This window comes from Coregonus lavaretus (genome assembly GCF_964263955.1).
Source record: "Coregonus lavaretus genome assembly, chromosome: 26".
NCBI lineage: Eukaryota > Metazoa > Chordata > Actinopteri > Salmoniformes > Salmonidae > Coregonus > Coregonus lavaretus.
The window spans coordinates 43,675,701-43,691,113 of NC_140013.1; the positions used below are offsets into that span (position 1 = coordinate 43,675,701).

The window sequence follows — 15,413 nt, forward strand, 5'->3', positions numbered from 1 at the left end:
TGCTGTAGGCCTCTTGGAAGCCTCCCTGACCAGCTCCTTTAATGTTGCTGTAGGCCTCTTGGAAGCCTCCCTGACCAGCTCCTTTAATGTTGCTGTAGGCCTCTTGGAAGCCTCCCTGACCAGCTCCTTTAATGTTGCTGTAGGCCTCTTGGAAGCCTCCCTGGCCAGCTCCTTTAATGTTGCTGTAGGCCTCTTGGAAGCCTCCCTGACCAGCTCCTTTAATGTTGCTGTAGGCCTCTTGGAAGCCTCCCTGACCAGCTCCTTTAATGTTGCTGTAGGCCTCTTGGAAGCCTCCCTGACCAGCTCCTTTAATGTTGCTGTAGGCCTCTTGGAAGCCTCCCTGACCAGCTCCTTTAATGTTGCTGTAGGCCTCTAGGAAGCCTCCCTGACCAGCTCCTTTAATGTTGCTGTAGGCCTCTTGGAAGCCTCCCTGACCAGCTCCTTTAATGTTGCTGTAGGCCTCTTGGAAGCCTCCCTGACCAGCTCCTTTAATGTTGCTGTAGGCCTCTTGGAAGCCTCCCTGACCAGCTCCTTTAATGTTGCTGTAGGCCTCTTGGAAGCCTCCCTGACCAGCTCCTTTAATGTTGCTGTAGGCCTCTTGGAAGCCTCCCTGACCAGCTCCTTTAATGTTGCTGTAGGCCTCTTGGAAGCCTCCCTGACCAGCTCATTTAATGTTGCTGTAGGCCTCTTGGAAGCCTCCCTGACCAGCTCCTTTAATGTTGCTGTAGGCCTCTTGGAAGCCTCCCTGACCAGTTCCTTTAATGTTGCTGTAGGCCTCTTGGAAGCCTCCCTGACCAGCTCCTTTAATGTTGCTGTAGGCCTCTTGGAAGCCTCCCTGACCAGCTCCTTTAATGTTGCTGTAGGCCTCTTGGAAGGCTCCCTGACCAGCTCCTTTAATGTTGCTGTAGGCCTCTTGGAAGCCTCCCTGACCAGCTCCTTTAATGTTGCTGTAGGCCTCTTGGAAGCTTTCCTGACCAGCTCCTTTAATGTTGCTGTAGGCCTCTTGGAAGCCTCCCTGACCAGCTCCTTTAATGTTGCTGTAGGCCTCTTGGAAGCCTCCCTGGCCAGCTCCTTTAATGTTGCTGTAGGCCTCTTGGAAGCCTCCCTGACCAGCTCCTTTAATGTTGCTGTAGGCCTCTTGGAAGCCTCCCTGACCAGCTCCTTTAATGTTGCTGTAGGCCTCTTGGAAGCCTCCCTGACCAGCTCCTTTAATGTTGCTGTAGGCCTCTTGGAAGCCTCCCTGACCAGCTCCTTTAATGTTGCTGTAGGCCTCTTGGAAGCTTTCCTGACCAGCTCCTTTAATGTTGCTGTAGGCCTCTTGGAAGCCTCCCTGACCAGCTCCTTTAATGTTGCTGTAGGCCTCTTGGAAGCTTTCCTGACCAGCTCCTTTAATGTTGCTGTAGGCCTCTTGGAAGCCTCCCTGACCAGCTCCTTTAATGTTGCTGTAGGCCTCTTGGAAGCTTTCCTGACCAGCTCCTTTAATGTTGATGTAGGCCTCTTGGAAGCCTCCCTGACCAGCTCCTTTAATGTTGCTGTAGGCCTCTTGGAAGCCTCCCTGACCAGCTCCTTTAATGTTGATGTAGGCCTCTTGGAAGCCTCCCTGACCAGCTCCTTTAATGTTGCTGTAGGCCTCTTGGAAGCCTCCCTGACCAGCTCCTTTAATGTTGCTGTAGGCCTCTTGGAAGCCTCCCTGACCAGCTCCTTTAATGTTGCTGTAGGCCTCTTGGAAGCCTCCCTGACCAGCTCCTTTAATGTTGCTGTAGGCCTCTTGGAAGCCTCCCTGACCAGCTCCTTTAATGTTGCTGTAGGCCTCTTGGAAGCCTCCCTGACCAGTTTTCTTCTCGTCTTTTCATACATTTTGGAGGGACGTCCAGTTCTTGGTAATGTCTCTGTTGTGCCATATTTTCTCCACTTGATGATGACTGTCTTCACTGTGTTCCATGGTATATGTAATGCTTTGGGAATTATTTTGTACCCTTCTCCTGACTGATATCTTTCAACAATGACATCCCTCTGATGCCTTGGAAGCTCTCTGCGGACCATGGCTTTTGCTCTGAGATGCAACTAAGAAAATGTCAGGAAAATCCTACTAGAACAGCTGAACTTTATTGGTGATTAATCAGAGTCACTTTAAATGATGGCAGGTGTGTAATGACTTCTATTTAACATGAGTTTGAATGTGATTGGTTCATTCTGAACACAGCCACATCCCCAGTTATATGAGGGTGTGCACACTGATGCAACCAGGTTATTGTAAGGTTTGTATTTTTAATTTTTCCCCCCCTCGAAGATATCAGTTTGTTTTTCAATTGAATTGTTCACATTATAGGTCACATTAAATGTGGAAAAAGTTCTGACATGATTTAGCTTTGTCTCATACTTTTACATCACAAAAAACCTGGCATTTTAACAGGGCTGTGGATACTTTTTATATCCACTGTATGTTCCCACCATGATCTCACACACTGGCTAAACTGCCACCTAGACAGAGGTTGCATTGTCCTATAAAGGCCGAGACCCAACTCTTGTTTGTTGGGGTCTTAACGCTGCACTGTTGAGTGGATTGTTAACCAGCTCCCATTTTTGCAAATCTTATAATAAAAAGTGATTGTTTTTGAAGAATCTGCAGTCTCTCTTCCTTTTGATTAGAATTTCCATCACACTGAAAAAGGGAAGGGGTCTGAATACTTTCAGAATTTCCCGAAGGACGCACCTGAGCTCAATTTCGAGTCTTATAGCAAAGGGTCGGAATACTTGTGTAAATAAGGTATTTCAGTTTTTTTTTGTTTTCACTTTGTCATTATGGGATTTTGTGTGTAGAATGATGAGGATTTTAAAAAAATGTAATCCATTTTAGAATAAGGCTGTAACATGTGGAAAGAGGGAAGGGGTCTGAATACTTTCAGGATTTCCGAAGGCACTGCATTATTATTCATGATTCATTATTAACGTTGGTTCCTGCATGTGACTGACTGATACCTCACGAGGATTCTTCTCTCCAAGCTGAGACCTTGTATCGCTTATCTAGTCCCAGAACAATATTCTGGGCATACTGCCAAAATAGTTTATCAGTGATATTGTGGTTTACACCTTTACGTAGACAATCCGTCCCTCGCATGAACCCAACCAAGACAGGTTATTAGAAAGCAGTGTTATTCTAAACATACGATCTGGTACACACAGAGAACATTTCCATCACATGAGCAAGCGGGTCTATAATAATATACAGAGGACCACACAGTAACAACACAGTACTGTGTTGCGGGTCTATGAATGGGGGTGTGAGCAGGCGGGTCTATGAATGGGGGTGTGAGCATGCGGGTCTATGAATGGGGGTGTGAGCAGGCGGGTCTATGAATGGGGGTGTGAGCATGCGGGTCTATGAATGGGGGTGTGAGCAGGCGGGTCTATGAATGGGGGTGTGAGCAGGCGGGTCTATGAATGGGGGTGTGAGCATGCGGGTCTATGAATGGGGGTGTGAGCATTTTAGCATTTATTTAGCATTTATGTCATTTAGCAGACGCTCTTATCCAGAGCGACTTACAGGAGCAATTAGGGTTAAGTGCCTTGCTCAAGGGCACATCAACAGATTTTTCACCTAGTCGGCTCGGGGATTAGAACCAGCGACCTTTCGGTTACTGGCACAACGCTCTTAACCACTAAGCTACCTGCCGCCCCCCTGAGCATGAAGGTCTCGTCAGATGAGATGTAGTAAAAAAAAAGAAGAAAAAAAATATATATAATATGATCTTATTTAAAGAATTGAGCCCTGAGTATACTATACAATATGTTATATATTAAAGAATTGAGCCCTGAGTATACTATACAATATGTTATATATTAAAGAATTGAGCCCTGAGTATACTATACAATATGTTATATATTAAAGAATTGAGCCCTGAGTATACTATACAATATGTTATATATTAAAGAATTGAGCCCTGAGTATACTATACAATATGTTATATATTAAAGAATTGAGCCCTGAGTATACTATACAATATGTTATATATTAAAGAATTGAGCCCTGAGTATACTATACAATATGTTATATATTAAAGAATTGAGCCCTGAGTATACTATACAATATGTTATATATTAAAGAATTGAGCCCTGAGTATACTATACAATATGTTATATATTAAAGAATTGAGCCCTGAGTATACTATACAATATGTTATATATTAAATAATTGAGCCCTGAGTATACTATACAATATGTTATATATTAAAGAATTGAGCCCTGAGTATACTATATAATATGTTATATATTAAAGAATTGAGCCCTGAGTATACTATACAATATGTTATATATTAAAGAATTGAGCCCTGAGTATACTATACAATATGTTATATATTAAAGAATTGAGCCCTGAGTATACTATATAATATGTTATATATTAAAGAATTGATCCCTGAGTACACTACACCATGTGTTATACTGTACCTTTCAGCAGGACAATAACCTAAAACACAAGGCCAAATCTACAGTTGCTCTGCCAAGAAGACAGTGAATGTTCCTTTGTGGCCGAGTCACAGTTTTGATTTAAATCTACTTGAAAATCTATGGCAAGACCTGAAAATGGTTGTCTAGCAATGATCAATATCCAATTTGACAGAGCTTGAAGAATTTTGAAAAGAATAATGGGCAAATGTTGTACAATCCAGGTGTGGAAATTTCTTATAGACTTAACCAGAAAGACTGACAGCTGTTATCGCTGCCAAAGATGCTTCTACAAAGTATTGACACAGGAGTGTGAATACTTATGTAATGACAAATGTCTGTATTTAATTTTCAATACATTTGCAAACATTTCTAAAAACATGTTTATGCTTTGTCATTATGGGGTATTGTATGTAGATCGGTGAGAAGAAGTAAAAGAAAACGTAATACATTATTAATTCAGGCTGTAACACAACAAACTGTGCAATAAGTCAAGGGGTATGAATATTTTCTGAAGTCACTGCAGTCCACTACTTTTGAACAGGGCCAACAGGGCTCTGGTCAAAAGTAGTGCACTATATAGGGAATAGGGGTGCCGTTTGGGATGCAAATATTTTTTGGTCTGGAAATGTCTCATACTTGTAAAAGAGATGATGTGTGTTTGTGCTTATGCTATTACCGTATCAGCATCACTTGTTTGTAGAATAAAGGTGATTTTTGCCATAAGAAATCTCTTTTACAAGTATGAGACATTTCCAGACCAAAAAATATTTGCATCCCAAACGGCACCCCTATTCCCTATATAGTGCACTACTTTTGACCAGAGAATGGCACCCCTATTCCCTATATAGTGCACTACTTTAGACCAGAGAATGGCACCCTATTCCCTATATAGTGCACTACTTTTGACCAGAGCCCTGTTGGCCCTGTTCAAAAGTAGTGGACTACAGTGACTTCAGAAATTTGCACAGTTTGTTGTGTTACAGCCTGAATTAATAATCTTTTACGTTTTATTTTACTTCTTCTCACACATCAACACCAGCCTTTTTTGTTTCACACAAATCAAACCATACCTCTTCTACAGAGTAGATTACAGTATTCATGAGTTAGCGTGTGTGTGTATGAGTTAGCGTGTGTGTGTATGAGTTAGCGTGTGTGTGTATGTGTGTAGCGTGTGTGTGTATGTGTGTAGCGTGTGTGTGTATGTGTGTAGCGTGTGTGTGTATGTGTGTAGCGTGTGTGTGTATGTGTGTAGCGTGTGTGTGTATGTGTGTAGCGTGTGTGTGTATGTGTGTAGCGTGTGTGTGTATGTGTGTAGCGTGTGTGTGTATGTGTGTAGCGTGTGTGTGTATGTGTGTAGCGTGTGTGTGTATGTGTGTAGCGTGTGTGTGTATGTGTGTAGCGTGTGTGTGTATGTGTGTAGCGTGTGTGTGTATGTGTGTAGCGTGTGTGTGTATGTGTGTAGCGTGTGTGTGTATGTGTGTAGCGTGTGTGTGTATGAGTTAGCGTGTGTGTGTGTGTGTGTGTAGCGTGTGTGTGTATGTGTGTAGCGTGTGTGTGTATGAGTTAGCGTGTGTGTGTGTGTGTGTAGCGTGTGTGTGTGTGTGTGTAGCGTGTGTGTGTATGTGTGTATGTTCTCACAACGATAGTAAAACAAGGAACATTCTGACAAGTGGGGACATTTTGTCGTTCCCAACAAGGAAAAGGCAATTTTTTATTTTATTTTCTCTTAGGGGGTGGATCAGCTTTAATATTGCAAATAGATTGTGGCTCATATCAATGTAATTGTCTGTATCATTTCCAATCCCCCATATATATATTTTTTATAAATATACACTACCAGTCAAAGGTTTGGACACACCTACTCACTCAAGGGCTTTTCTTTATTTTTACAGTTTTTTACATTGTAGAATAATAGTGAAGACATCAAAACAATGAAATAACACATATGGAATCATGTAGTAAATAAAAAACTGTTAAACAAATCAAAATATATGTTATATTTGAGATTCTTCAAATAGCCACCCTTTGCCTTGATGACAGCTTTGCACACTCTTGGCATTCTCTCAACCAGATTCACCTGGAATGCTTTTCCAACAGTCTTGAAGGAGTTCCCACATATGCTGAGCACTTGTTGGCTGCTTTTCATTTCACTATGCGGTCCGACTCATCCCAAACCATCTCAACTGGGTTGAGGTCAGGGGATTCTGGAGGCCAGGTCATCTGATGCAGCACTCCATCACTCTCCTTCTTGGTAAAATAGCCCTTACACAGCCTGGAGGTGTTTTGGGTCATTGTCCTGTTGTAAAACAAATGATAGTCCCACTAAGCCCAAACCAGATGGGATGGCGTATCGCTGCAGAATGCTGTGGTAGCCATGCTGGTTAAGTGTGCCTTGAATTGTAAATAAATCACAGACAGTGTCACCAGCAAAGCACCCCCACACCATAACACCTCCTCCTCCATGCTTTACGGTGGGAAATACACATGTGGAGATCACAAAGAAACAGGGGTTGGAACGAAAAATCTCAAATTTGGACTCCAGACCAAAGGACACATTTCCACCGGTCTAATGTCCATTGCTCGTGTTTCTTGGCCCAAGCATGTCTCTCCATCTTATTGGTGTCCTTTAGTAGTGGTTTATTTTCCAGCAATTCGACCATGAAGGCCTGATTCACACAGTCGCCTCTGAACAGTTGATGTTGAGATTTGTCTGTTATTTGAACTCTGTGAAGCATTTATTTGGGCTGCAATTTCTGAGGCTGGTAACTCTAATGAACTTATCCTCTGCAGCAGAGGTAACTCTGGGTCTTTTATTACTATCGCGGTCCACATGAGAGCCAGTTTCATCATAGCGCTTGATGGTTTTTGCGACTGCACTTGAAGAAACTTTCAAAGTTCTTGACATTTTCCGTATTGGCTGATCTTCATATCTTAAAGTAATGATGGACTGTCATTTCTATTTGCTTATTTGGGCTGTTCTTCTGGTTAAAAACAAGTTGTCATCCAATAGACTTTGATACAATTTCCAATATCCTCGCCCACGTGGAAATTCTGTAAGAGTAATATATACAGTTGAAGTCGGAAGTTTACATACACCTTAGCCAAATACATTTAAACTCAGTTTTTCACAATTCCTGACATTTAATCCTAGTGTTAGGATGTCAGTGTGATGCGGTAGGACGAAGTCAGGCGCAGGACACAGAGCTAATCGAAAACGTACTTTACTCGTAGGTAACGTAAATAACATAACCTCCACGCAGGGAGGAAACAAACCCGCTCACCAGACGACAACCAAACATGGACAAACACGCACAACACACAGTGGGAGCCAGAGGGTTAAATAGGGAAGTGATCAATACGTAATGGGAACCAGGTGTGAACGATAAAGACAAGACAAGGAGAACACAGAAACATAGATCGGTAGCAGCTAGTACTCCGGGGACGACGAACGCCGAAGCCTGCCCGAGCAAGGAGGAGGAGCAGCCTTGGCTGAATTCGTGACAGTACCCCCCCACTTGACGTGCGGCTCCAGCCGTGCGCCGACACCGGCCTCGGGGATGGTCAGGAGGACGCGGCGCAGGGCGAGTCGGATGACAATGGTGGAAATCCCTCAACATGGAGTGATCGAGGATATCCCTCCTAGGAACCCAGCACCATTCCTCCGGACCGTACTCCTCCCACTCCACGAGATACTGCAGGCCCCCCACCCGACGCCTCGAATCCAGGATGGAACGGACCAAGTACGGCGGTGCCCCCTCGATGTCCAGTGTGGGCGGAGGAACCTCCCGTACCTCAGACTCCTGGAGTGGACCAGCTACTACCGGCCTGAGGAGAGACACATGGAACGAGGGGTTAATACGGTAATTCAGAAGAAGCTGTAACCTATAACATACCTTGTTCAATCTCCTCAGGACTTTAAATGGCCCCACAAACCGCCGACCCAGCTTCTGGCAGAGCAGGCGAAGGGGCAGGTTTCGGGTCGAGAGCCAGACCCGATCACCCGGTGCATACACCGGGTTCTCACTGCGGTGGCGGTCGGCGCTCGCCTTTTGTTGCCTGATGGCCCGCTGCAGGCGTACATGGGCAGCGTTCCAGGTCTCTTCCGAGCGCCGAAACCACTCATCCACCGCAGGAGCCTCGATCTGGCTCTGATGCCAAGGTGCCAGGACCGGCTGATAAACTAACACACACTGAAAGGGAGAAAGGATGAGTGGCGGAGTGAGTTTTGGGCCATCTCTGCCCAGGGGATAAAACCTGACCACTCCCCCGGCCGGTCCTGGCAATAGGACCACAGAAACCTACCCACATCCTGGTTAACTCTCTCCACCTGCCCATTACTCTCGGGGTGAAAACCTGAGGTCAGGCTGATCGAGACCCCCAGACGTTCCATGAACGCCCTCCAGACCCTTGAGGTGACTAACTGACTTGCCAAAACTATAGTTTGTTAACAAGAAATGTGTGGAGTGGTTGAAAAACGAGTTTTAATGACTCCAACGTAAGTGTATGTAAACTTCCGACTTCAACTGTAAATACCAATTATTTGATGGTCTGACCGCATTCTGTCCCCTATCAAAACTTTTTTTTTTTTTTACTTTTGGTGCCAGCGAGAATGACATAAGAGAGTAGTCAAGACGACTAGCTTGATTGAGTCTCTGCCATGTATATCTCACTAGGTCAGGATATTTAAGCCTCCATATATCAACTAGTTCTAATATATCCATGATGAGTCTCCTCCATGTATATCTCACTAGGTCAGGATATTTAAGCCTCCATATATCCACTAGTTCTAATATATCCATGATGAGTCTCCGCCATGTATATCTCACTAGGTCAGGATATTTAAGCCTCCATATATCTACTAGTTCTAATGTATCCATGACATTCATGATTTCCTTAAGTGCATGAGGGTGATAGTTTGTAATGTGATTTCCTTTACGGTCCATTGACGTATTTAAAACCGTATTATAATCCCCCACCATAATAATAGAGTCTTGTATTGCTTGTAGGTTTGATAAATTATTATATATATTTTCAAAGAAGCGTGGATCATCATTATTTGGACCATATAGATTAATGAGACAAATCTGTTTATGGTCCAATAACATATTTAAAATAACACATCTACCTTGTGGATCTGTTTGGACAATTTGCACATTCGGATCAAAAATATTGTTAGTTAATATCTTCACCCCTTTTTCTGTTTCTTTGCCCATGGGAGAAGTATATCCCCCCCACCCCCACCCCCACCCCCCCCAGTCCTTTTTCACAAAACTTAATCTAAAATAGTTGAATGAGTTTCCTGTAAACAATAGATATTAAAACAAAACAAGACACATTATTACTATAGTAATATACTTTATTCCAGGCCAATTCTAAAGTATTATAGAAAGGGATATAATGTAACAGAATTTATGTTTCTAAAATACATGCACATAATATCTATGAAAATACTTAGAGATCATCGTTACTGAATATAAATTCATTTTTGATGTGTGCATTTAGAAAAAAATCTAAATACCAATCCTTTAAATGTGAGCGATTAGTACTACGCTACAAAGACAGTCAAACAGTTAACTATAGTCTAACAAAACTAGCTAAGCATAAAATCACGCTTATGTGACAAACACATCTATTTATTCAACCACCAAACTTTTAACAGGAAAAGCACTGTAGTGTTCTCTTGTTCTGGAAGAATGTCAACAAACACGTGACCAAAAAAAAAAATTACTCTCAGGAAGAATCACGTACTTGTCTGGTTCTATTCTAGAACTCCTGGAATCCTTTAGAATCCTCACAGTTTAGTTAAATCAAAATGACCATCATGTCTAGAAATTGAAATTCCGCCTCTATTACCTTGAAAACCCTACCTAATTGACACGTTCTCATTAGCTTATACATGTGTAGATAGATACATAGATGGACAGAGGTTGATAATAACAATATCATTTTGTTTGTCGCCCGTGAAATTAGATTCATCATCAAGTTGGAAGAAGAACCATTCGGGAAAAAAAATAAAAAATAACTCTTTGGAATCTGTCACAACAATTCCTGACTGTAAAACCATAGCTGATTGTTTGTTTGTTGTTGTTTTTTTCACGAGGAGAAATTCTAACTGTTGTTTTTGTTGTTGTTTTTTTTCACGAGGAGAAATTCTAACTGTACACCAACTAGAGCCCACATGCTGTAACTCACACTTACCACTCATTCAAATTCAAACCCCAGCTGTAACCTCTGACTCTAGTGTTACTTCTCTAACCATCGTGACATACTCTTCTATAACCAGCTAAAACCGGTCCTAACCACCATCTTGTTTCAGCAGCACAGCAGGTCTATAGCAAGGCATCAAGGGCTGTGGCTGTCTCCCCAAAGGCACCCTATTCCCTATATAGTGCACTACGTTTGACCAGATCCCTTTGGGCCTTGGTCTAAAGTAGTGCACTGTGTAGGGAACAGGGTGCCATTTGGGATGCAACTATATCAAACCAGTTCTTATTGATCCAAAGTGCCTTTTGTTTTTCTTGTTATTATTATTTTTAAAAAATTTGTTTGGTTATTGATTAAGAATATCTTAACCTAATAGGTAAAGCATGAAAGCAGAGTGTGTGTGATCGATAAGGATACAATAACACCAATATTGATCAAATCATTACAAAATGTGTAACGGAATATGTCTGTGTTTGTAAAGATCCCATGTCAGTTAGTGATGTGCTGAAAGGTGACCCGGTTAAAACATATCAATCCACCTATAAAACAACAAGCTAAAGTAAACCAAAAAAAGCAATTTGATCTAATATCATGTAATAACCTAACAAACATAGAAGATTACTAAAAGATACAACAAAGCAACAGTGAATCAGGCTTGAATAAGACTGAAATATAAAGAAGATAGGATTCATAAAAAAAAAGCCCCATCATAATAACACGTTTTTATAAAACCTTTAACAACAGAAATATACTTTTGATTATTGAACATTAGGGTAAGTAGAGGAGAGTGTGGTTTGTTCGTCAATAATACAATTTCTTAGATACATCATTATTGCTCGACGTCACGATACACAATACACTACAATACACTACAATACACTACAATACACTACAATACACTACAATACAGAAAACTTGGTGTTGCTTTTTTGCTTTTGTTCCTCTTCTTCTCCCAAAGAAATACAACTGAAGCCACTTGATTTGACAATGACAGGTTTAAGTTATAGACACGCTGGCACAGCCAAGCAGCAGTATGATTTTAGTATACGAGGTCCCCGGCCCAGGCTCCAGCCCACCCCCCATCACCACCACACGGTCCTAACATGTCCTGCTCCAGCCCACCCCCCATCACCACCACACGGTCCTAACATGTCCTGCTCCAGCCCACCCCCCATCACCACCACACGGTCCTAACATGTCCTAACATGTGTAACCTAGACTTTGTCCCAAATGGCACCCTATTCCCTATATAGTACACTAATTTTGACCAGTGGCCACAGAGCTCTGGTCAAAAGTAGTGCACTGTGTAGGGAATAAGTGCCATTTGGGATTTAGCCCTAACTTAACCTAACCTAACTGAACCTAACCTAACTTAACCTAACCTCACTTAACCTAATCTAACTTAACCTAACTTAACCTAACCTAACTTAACCTTCCAAATCAGTAGTTCTTTCCCTAACTTCAGATACATCATTTTTGGTTTTCCCAGACTCATCGTTAATAACAACAAATAAAAACTATAAAAATGTAAAAGACATTAATAAAAAGAAAAAAAGCCAGGAAGCAGGAAGCAGGAGTATATGATGTTCATACATTTTCCCAAGACACTTTGAATGAGACGGCAGGAAGCAGGAGTCGTCCCAGACAGCTACGAAAGGTTGAGCTGCTGCCGCTTCTCACTGTGTTGTGGACTAGACAGTCCCTCCTTGTTGTTGTTGTGATAGTTGCAGGCCAAAATGCTTGATTTTGACATTTTGCACATTTGTTGTAGAGTAAAGGCACCAGAACAAGAAGCTCCGGGTGGTCACTGCTTGTTGTGGAAGTCCTGTCTTCCCGTTCGTCCGTCCGTCCGTCAGTCTTTGTCTTTCTGTCTCTGTATGTCCGTCTGTCTGTATGTCCGTCTGTCTCTGTATGTCCGTCTGTCTGTATGTCTGTCTGTCTCTGTATGTCCGTCTGTCTGTATGTATGCAGAGTACTAGTCTCGTCCATCAGCCAGATCTCTCTCAGCAGTCAGCCTGGGGGCAAGGGGAGAGGAGCACATGGAGGAAGCTGCCCAGCTCAGATACAGTCTGGGGGTCGTGGGGGTTAGGGGAGAAGGAGAGCATCAAGCCCTTTGCCTTGCCTAGTGGGGGTTAGGGGAGAAGGAGAGCACCAAGCCCTTTGCCTTGCCTAGTGGGGGTTAGGGGAGAAGGAGAGCACCAAGCCCTTTGCCTTGCCTAGTGGGGGTTAGGGGAGAAGGAGAGCACCAAGCCCTTTGCCTTGCCTAGTGCCAGCCGGCCGGCCAGCAGGTAAAGACTCCCTTGAAGTGATGGTGGGGTCGAAAAATGAGCAGCTCTCCTGCTCCAGGTATAGTCCTAGATGAAGCACAAGGCTAGCCGTGTGAAAAGATTTGGGGACCCTTGAATAAATTGTCTGTTCATGGGCCAGCCTTGAAGACACAGACAACAAAAAAGTAAGATATAGAAACAAGCATAAATAACAGAGTAGCACTGTCGAAAAGAGAGTTCAGCCAGCTATCATTGTGTATGCTGACCGACGACAGATATCATACATGTCCAGGGAGGAAGAAGGTTGGTTGAAATGTCTTTGTTGTATCAAATCATCTAGTTTGACTAGGCAGCAGTTCAGAGTGTAGACTTAGTGCGGAGAGGATGTAGCGTCTCTCTCTCTCTCTCTCTCTAGAACCCATCATCCCATTCCAGGCTCCTGTCATCCCTCTCCTAATATACCAGTGGTTCTGTAGGTCAGAATATGTAGTTCCACTGCTCAAGTCCTATTGGTGGGTCACGACTCAACACCCACCTCAGTTAGTAGGTCACAGAGAGAAAAAAAAAAGTTTGGAAACCCCCCGCTGTATACCATATAAGGGTCCAGCTTGTTCTATAAACGTGTTATAACCACGTTATAACCACGTTATAACCATGTGAGGAAGCTCTCCTTGTCGATCTTTGTGGCGGCCAGGACTGACTCCATATCGTTCAGGATGTCGGAGCTAAGGGCTTCCTGGAGACTAGGCATGAGCTCCTCCCCCTCCATGGCCATGCTCTCGCTCTCCAGCGTGCCGAGGTCCACGTCCGTCCCCGGGATGGTGTCCAGGTAGTCAGGGAAACGGCTGGGCTGCGTCCCAATGGAGGCCGGCAGGGCGTCCCCTGATGATGCCAAACGACGACATAAATACGTTACGACGTGGTTAGAATGAATTATGATATCATGTAATATACATTACGATAATAATAATAATAATAATAGTAATAATAATAATAATAATAATAATAATAATCTTATAATAATGGATTGGATTTATGTCCCAATAACGTCCCATATTGACCTTGACTAAATAGGTATTTTTAATGCTTGACAAAATGTAACTGTTGTCAACACTTTGTGAGAAGCGTTAAAGAGGAGATTGAGTCATCAGACTTTTTCCCTATGGGGGCCCTGGTCAAAAGTAGTGCACTACATAGAATAGGACGCTATTTAGTCTCACCAGTGTCCATCTCGTCCACACTGTTGAGGAAGTCGTCGGGGGTACGCGGGACGCTGTAGCTGCTCATGCTCAGACCGCTGTCTGTGCTCTCATCCCTGGAGTGGTAGGTCCCACTGTGGACACAAGAGACAGGATACAGTCAAACTTTATTGTTCCATAATGTAATCTGGAGACATGAATGAAAACTATTTCTCTATTCAATCCGTATCAATCCGTATTCAGCGTTACAGTGTGATTGAAATTTAAAGACAATGTTCCCCCAATAGTGGAGACTGTGCTCAATCGGAAATTACCTTTACATAACAAAGTCTGTAATGCTTCAGCGATCCAGATTGAATAGAGCCCCTAGTTTACAGATATAAATTACAAGAGGTAACAATCCTAATATACAAGAGTGTTCCCTAACAATGGATTTTCACTCAGACCTAAACCTTCTGTTTATTCACTCAGACCTAAACCTTCTGTTTATTCAGACCTAAACCTTCTGTTCACTCAGACCTAAACCTTCTCCTGTTCACTCAGACCTAAACCTTCTCCTGTTCACTCAGACCTAAACCTTCTCCTGTTCACTCAGACCTAAACCTTCTCCTGTTCACTCAGACCTAAACCTTCTCCTGTTCACTCAGACCTAAACCTTCTCCTGTTCACTCAGACCTAAACCTTCTCCTGTTCACTCAGACCTAAATCTTCTCCAGTTCACTCAGACCTAAACCTTCTCCTGTTCACTCAGACCTAAACCTTCTCCAGTTCACTCAGACCTAAACCTTCTCCTCACTCAGACCTAAACCTTCTCCTGTTCACTCAGACCTAAACCATGTCCTGGGCTACAAAAAAGTAAGTGGTAGGTTCTGCTGTGGAAAAGACACCAGACACAGTCAGACTTGACTGTTATAGTTTTACAAGGAGATCATGGGCTCAGACTTGACTGTTATAGTATTACAAGGAGAACATGGGCTCAGACTTGACTGTTACAGTATTACAAGGAGATCATGGGCTCAGACTTGACTGTTATAGTATTACAAGGAGATCATGGGCTCAGACTTGACTGTTATAGTATTACAAGGAGATCATGGGCTCAGACTTGACTGTTATAGTATTACAAGGAGATCATGGGCTCAGACTTGACTGTTATAGTATTACAAGGAGATCATGGGCTCAGACTTGACTGTTACAGTATTACAAGGAGATCATGGGCTCAGACTTGACTGTTATAGTATTACAAGGAGATCATGGGCTCAGACTTGACTGTTATAGTATTACAAGGAGATCATGGGCT

At 42.9% G+C, this 15,413-nt stretch overlaps 1 protein-coding gene across 1 annotated transcript in view; it reads right to left on the minus strand.

Annotated features, from left to right (window-relative positions):
- Positions 1–9,792: 9,792 nt before the first annotated feature.
- The window catches only part of yap1 (Yes1 associated transcriptional regulator), a 91,392-nt gene continuing 85,771 nt past the window's right edge, over positions 9,793–15,413 (minus strand). Inside the window, exons 7-8 of the mRNA XM_084143270.1 lie at positions 14,138–14,250; positions 9,793–13,799 (exon numbers count right to left, since the gene is read on the minus strand). Of these exons, the coding sequence (XP_083999396.1) occupies positions 13,564–13,799; positions 14,138–14,250 (349 nt within the window). The 3' untranslated portion in view covers positions 9,793–13,563. The remainder of the gene's footprint in view (positions 13,800–14,137; positions 14,251–15,413) is intronic.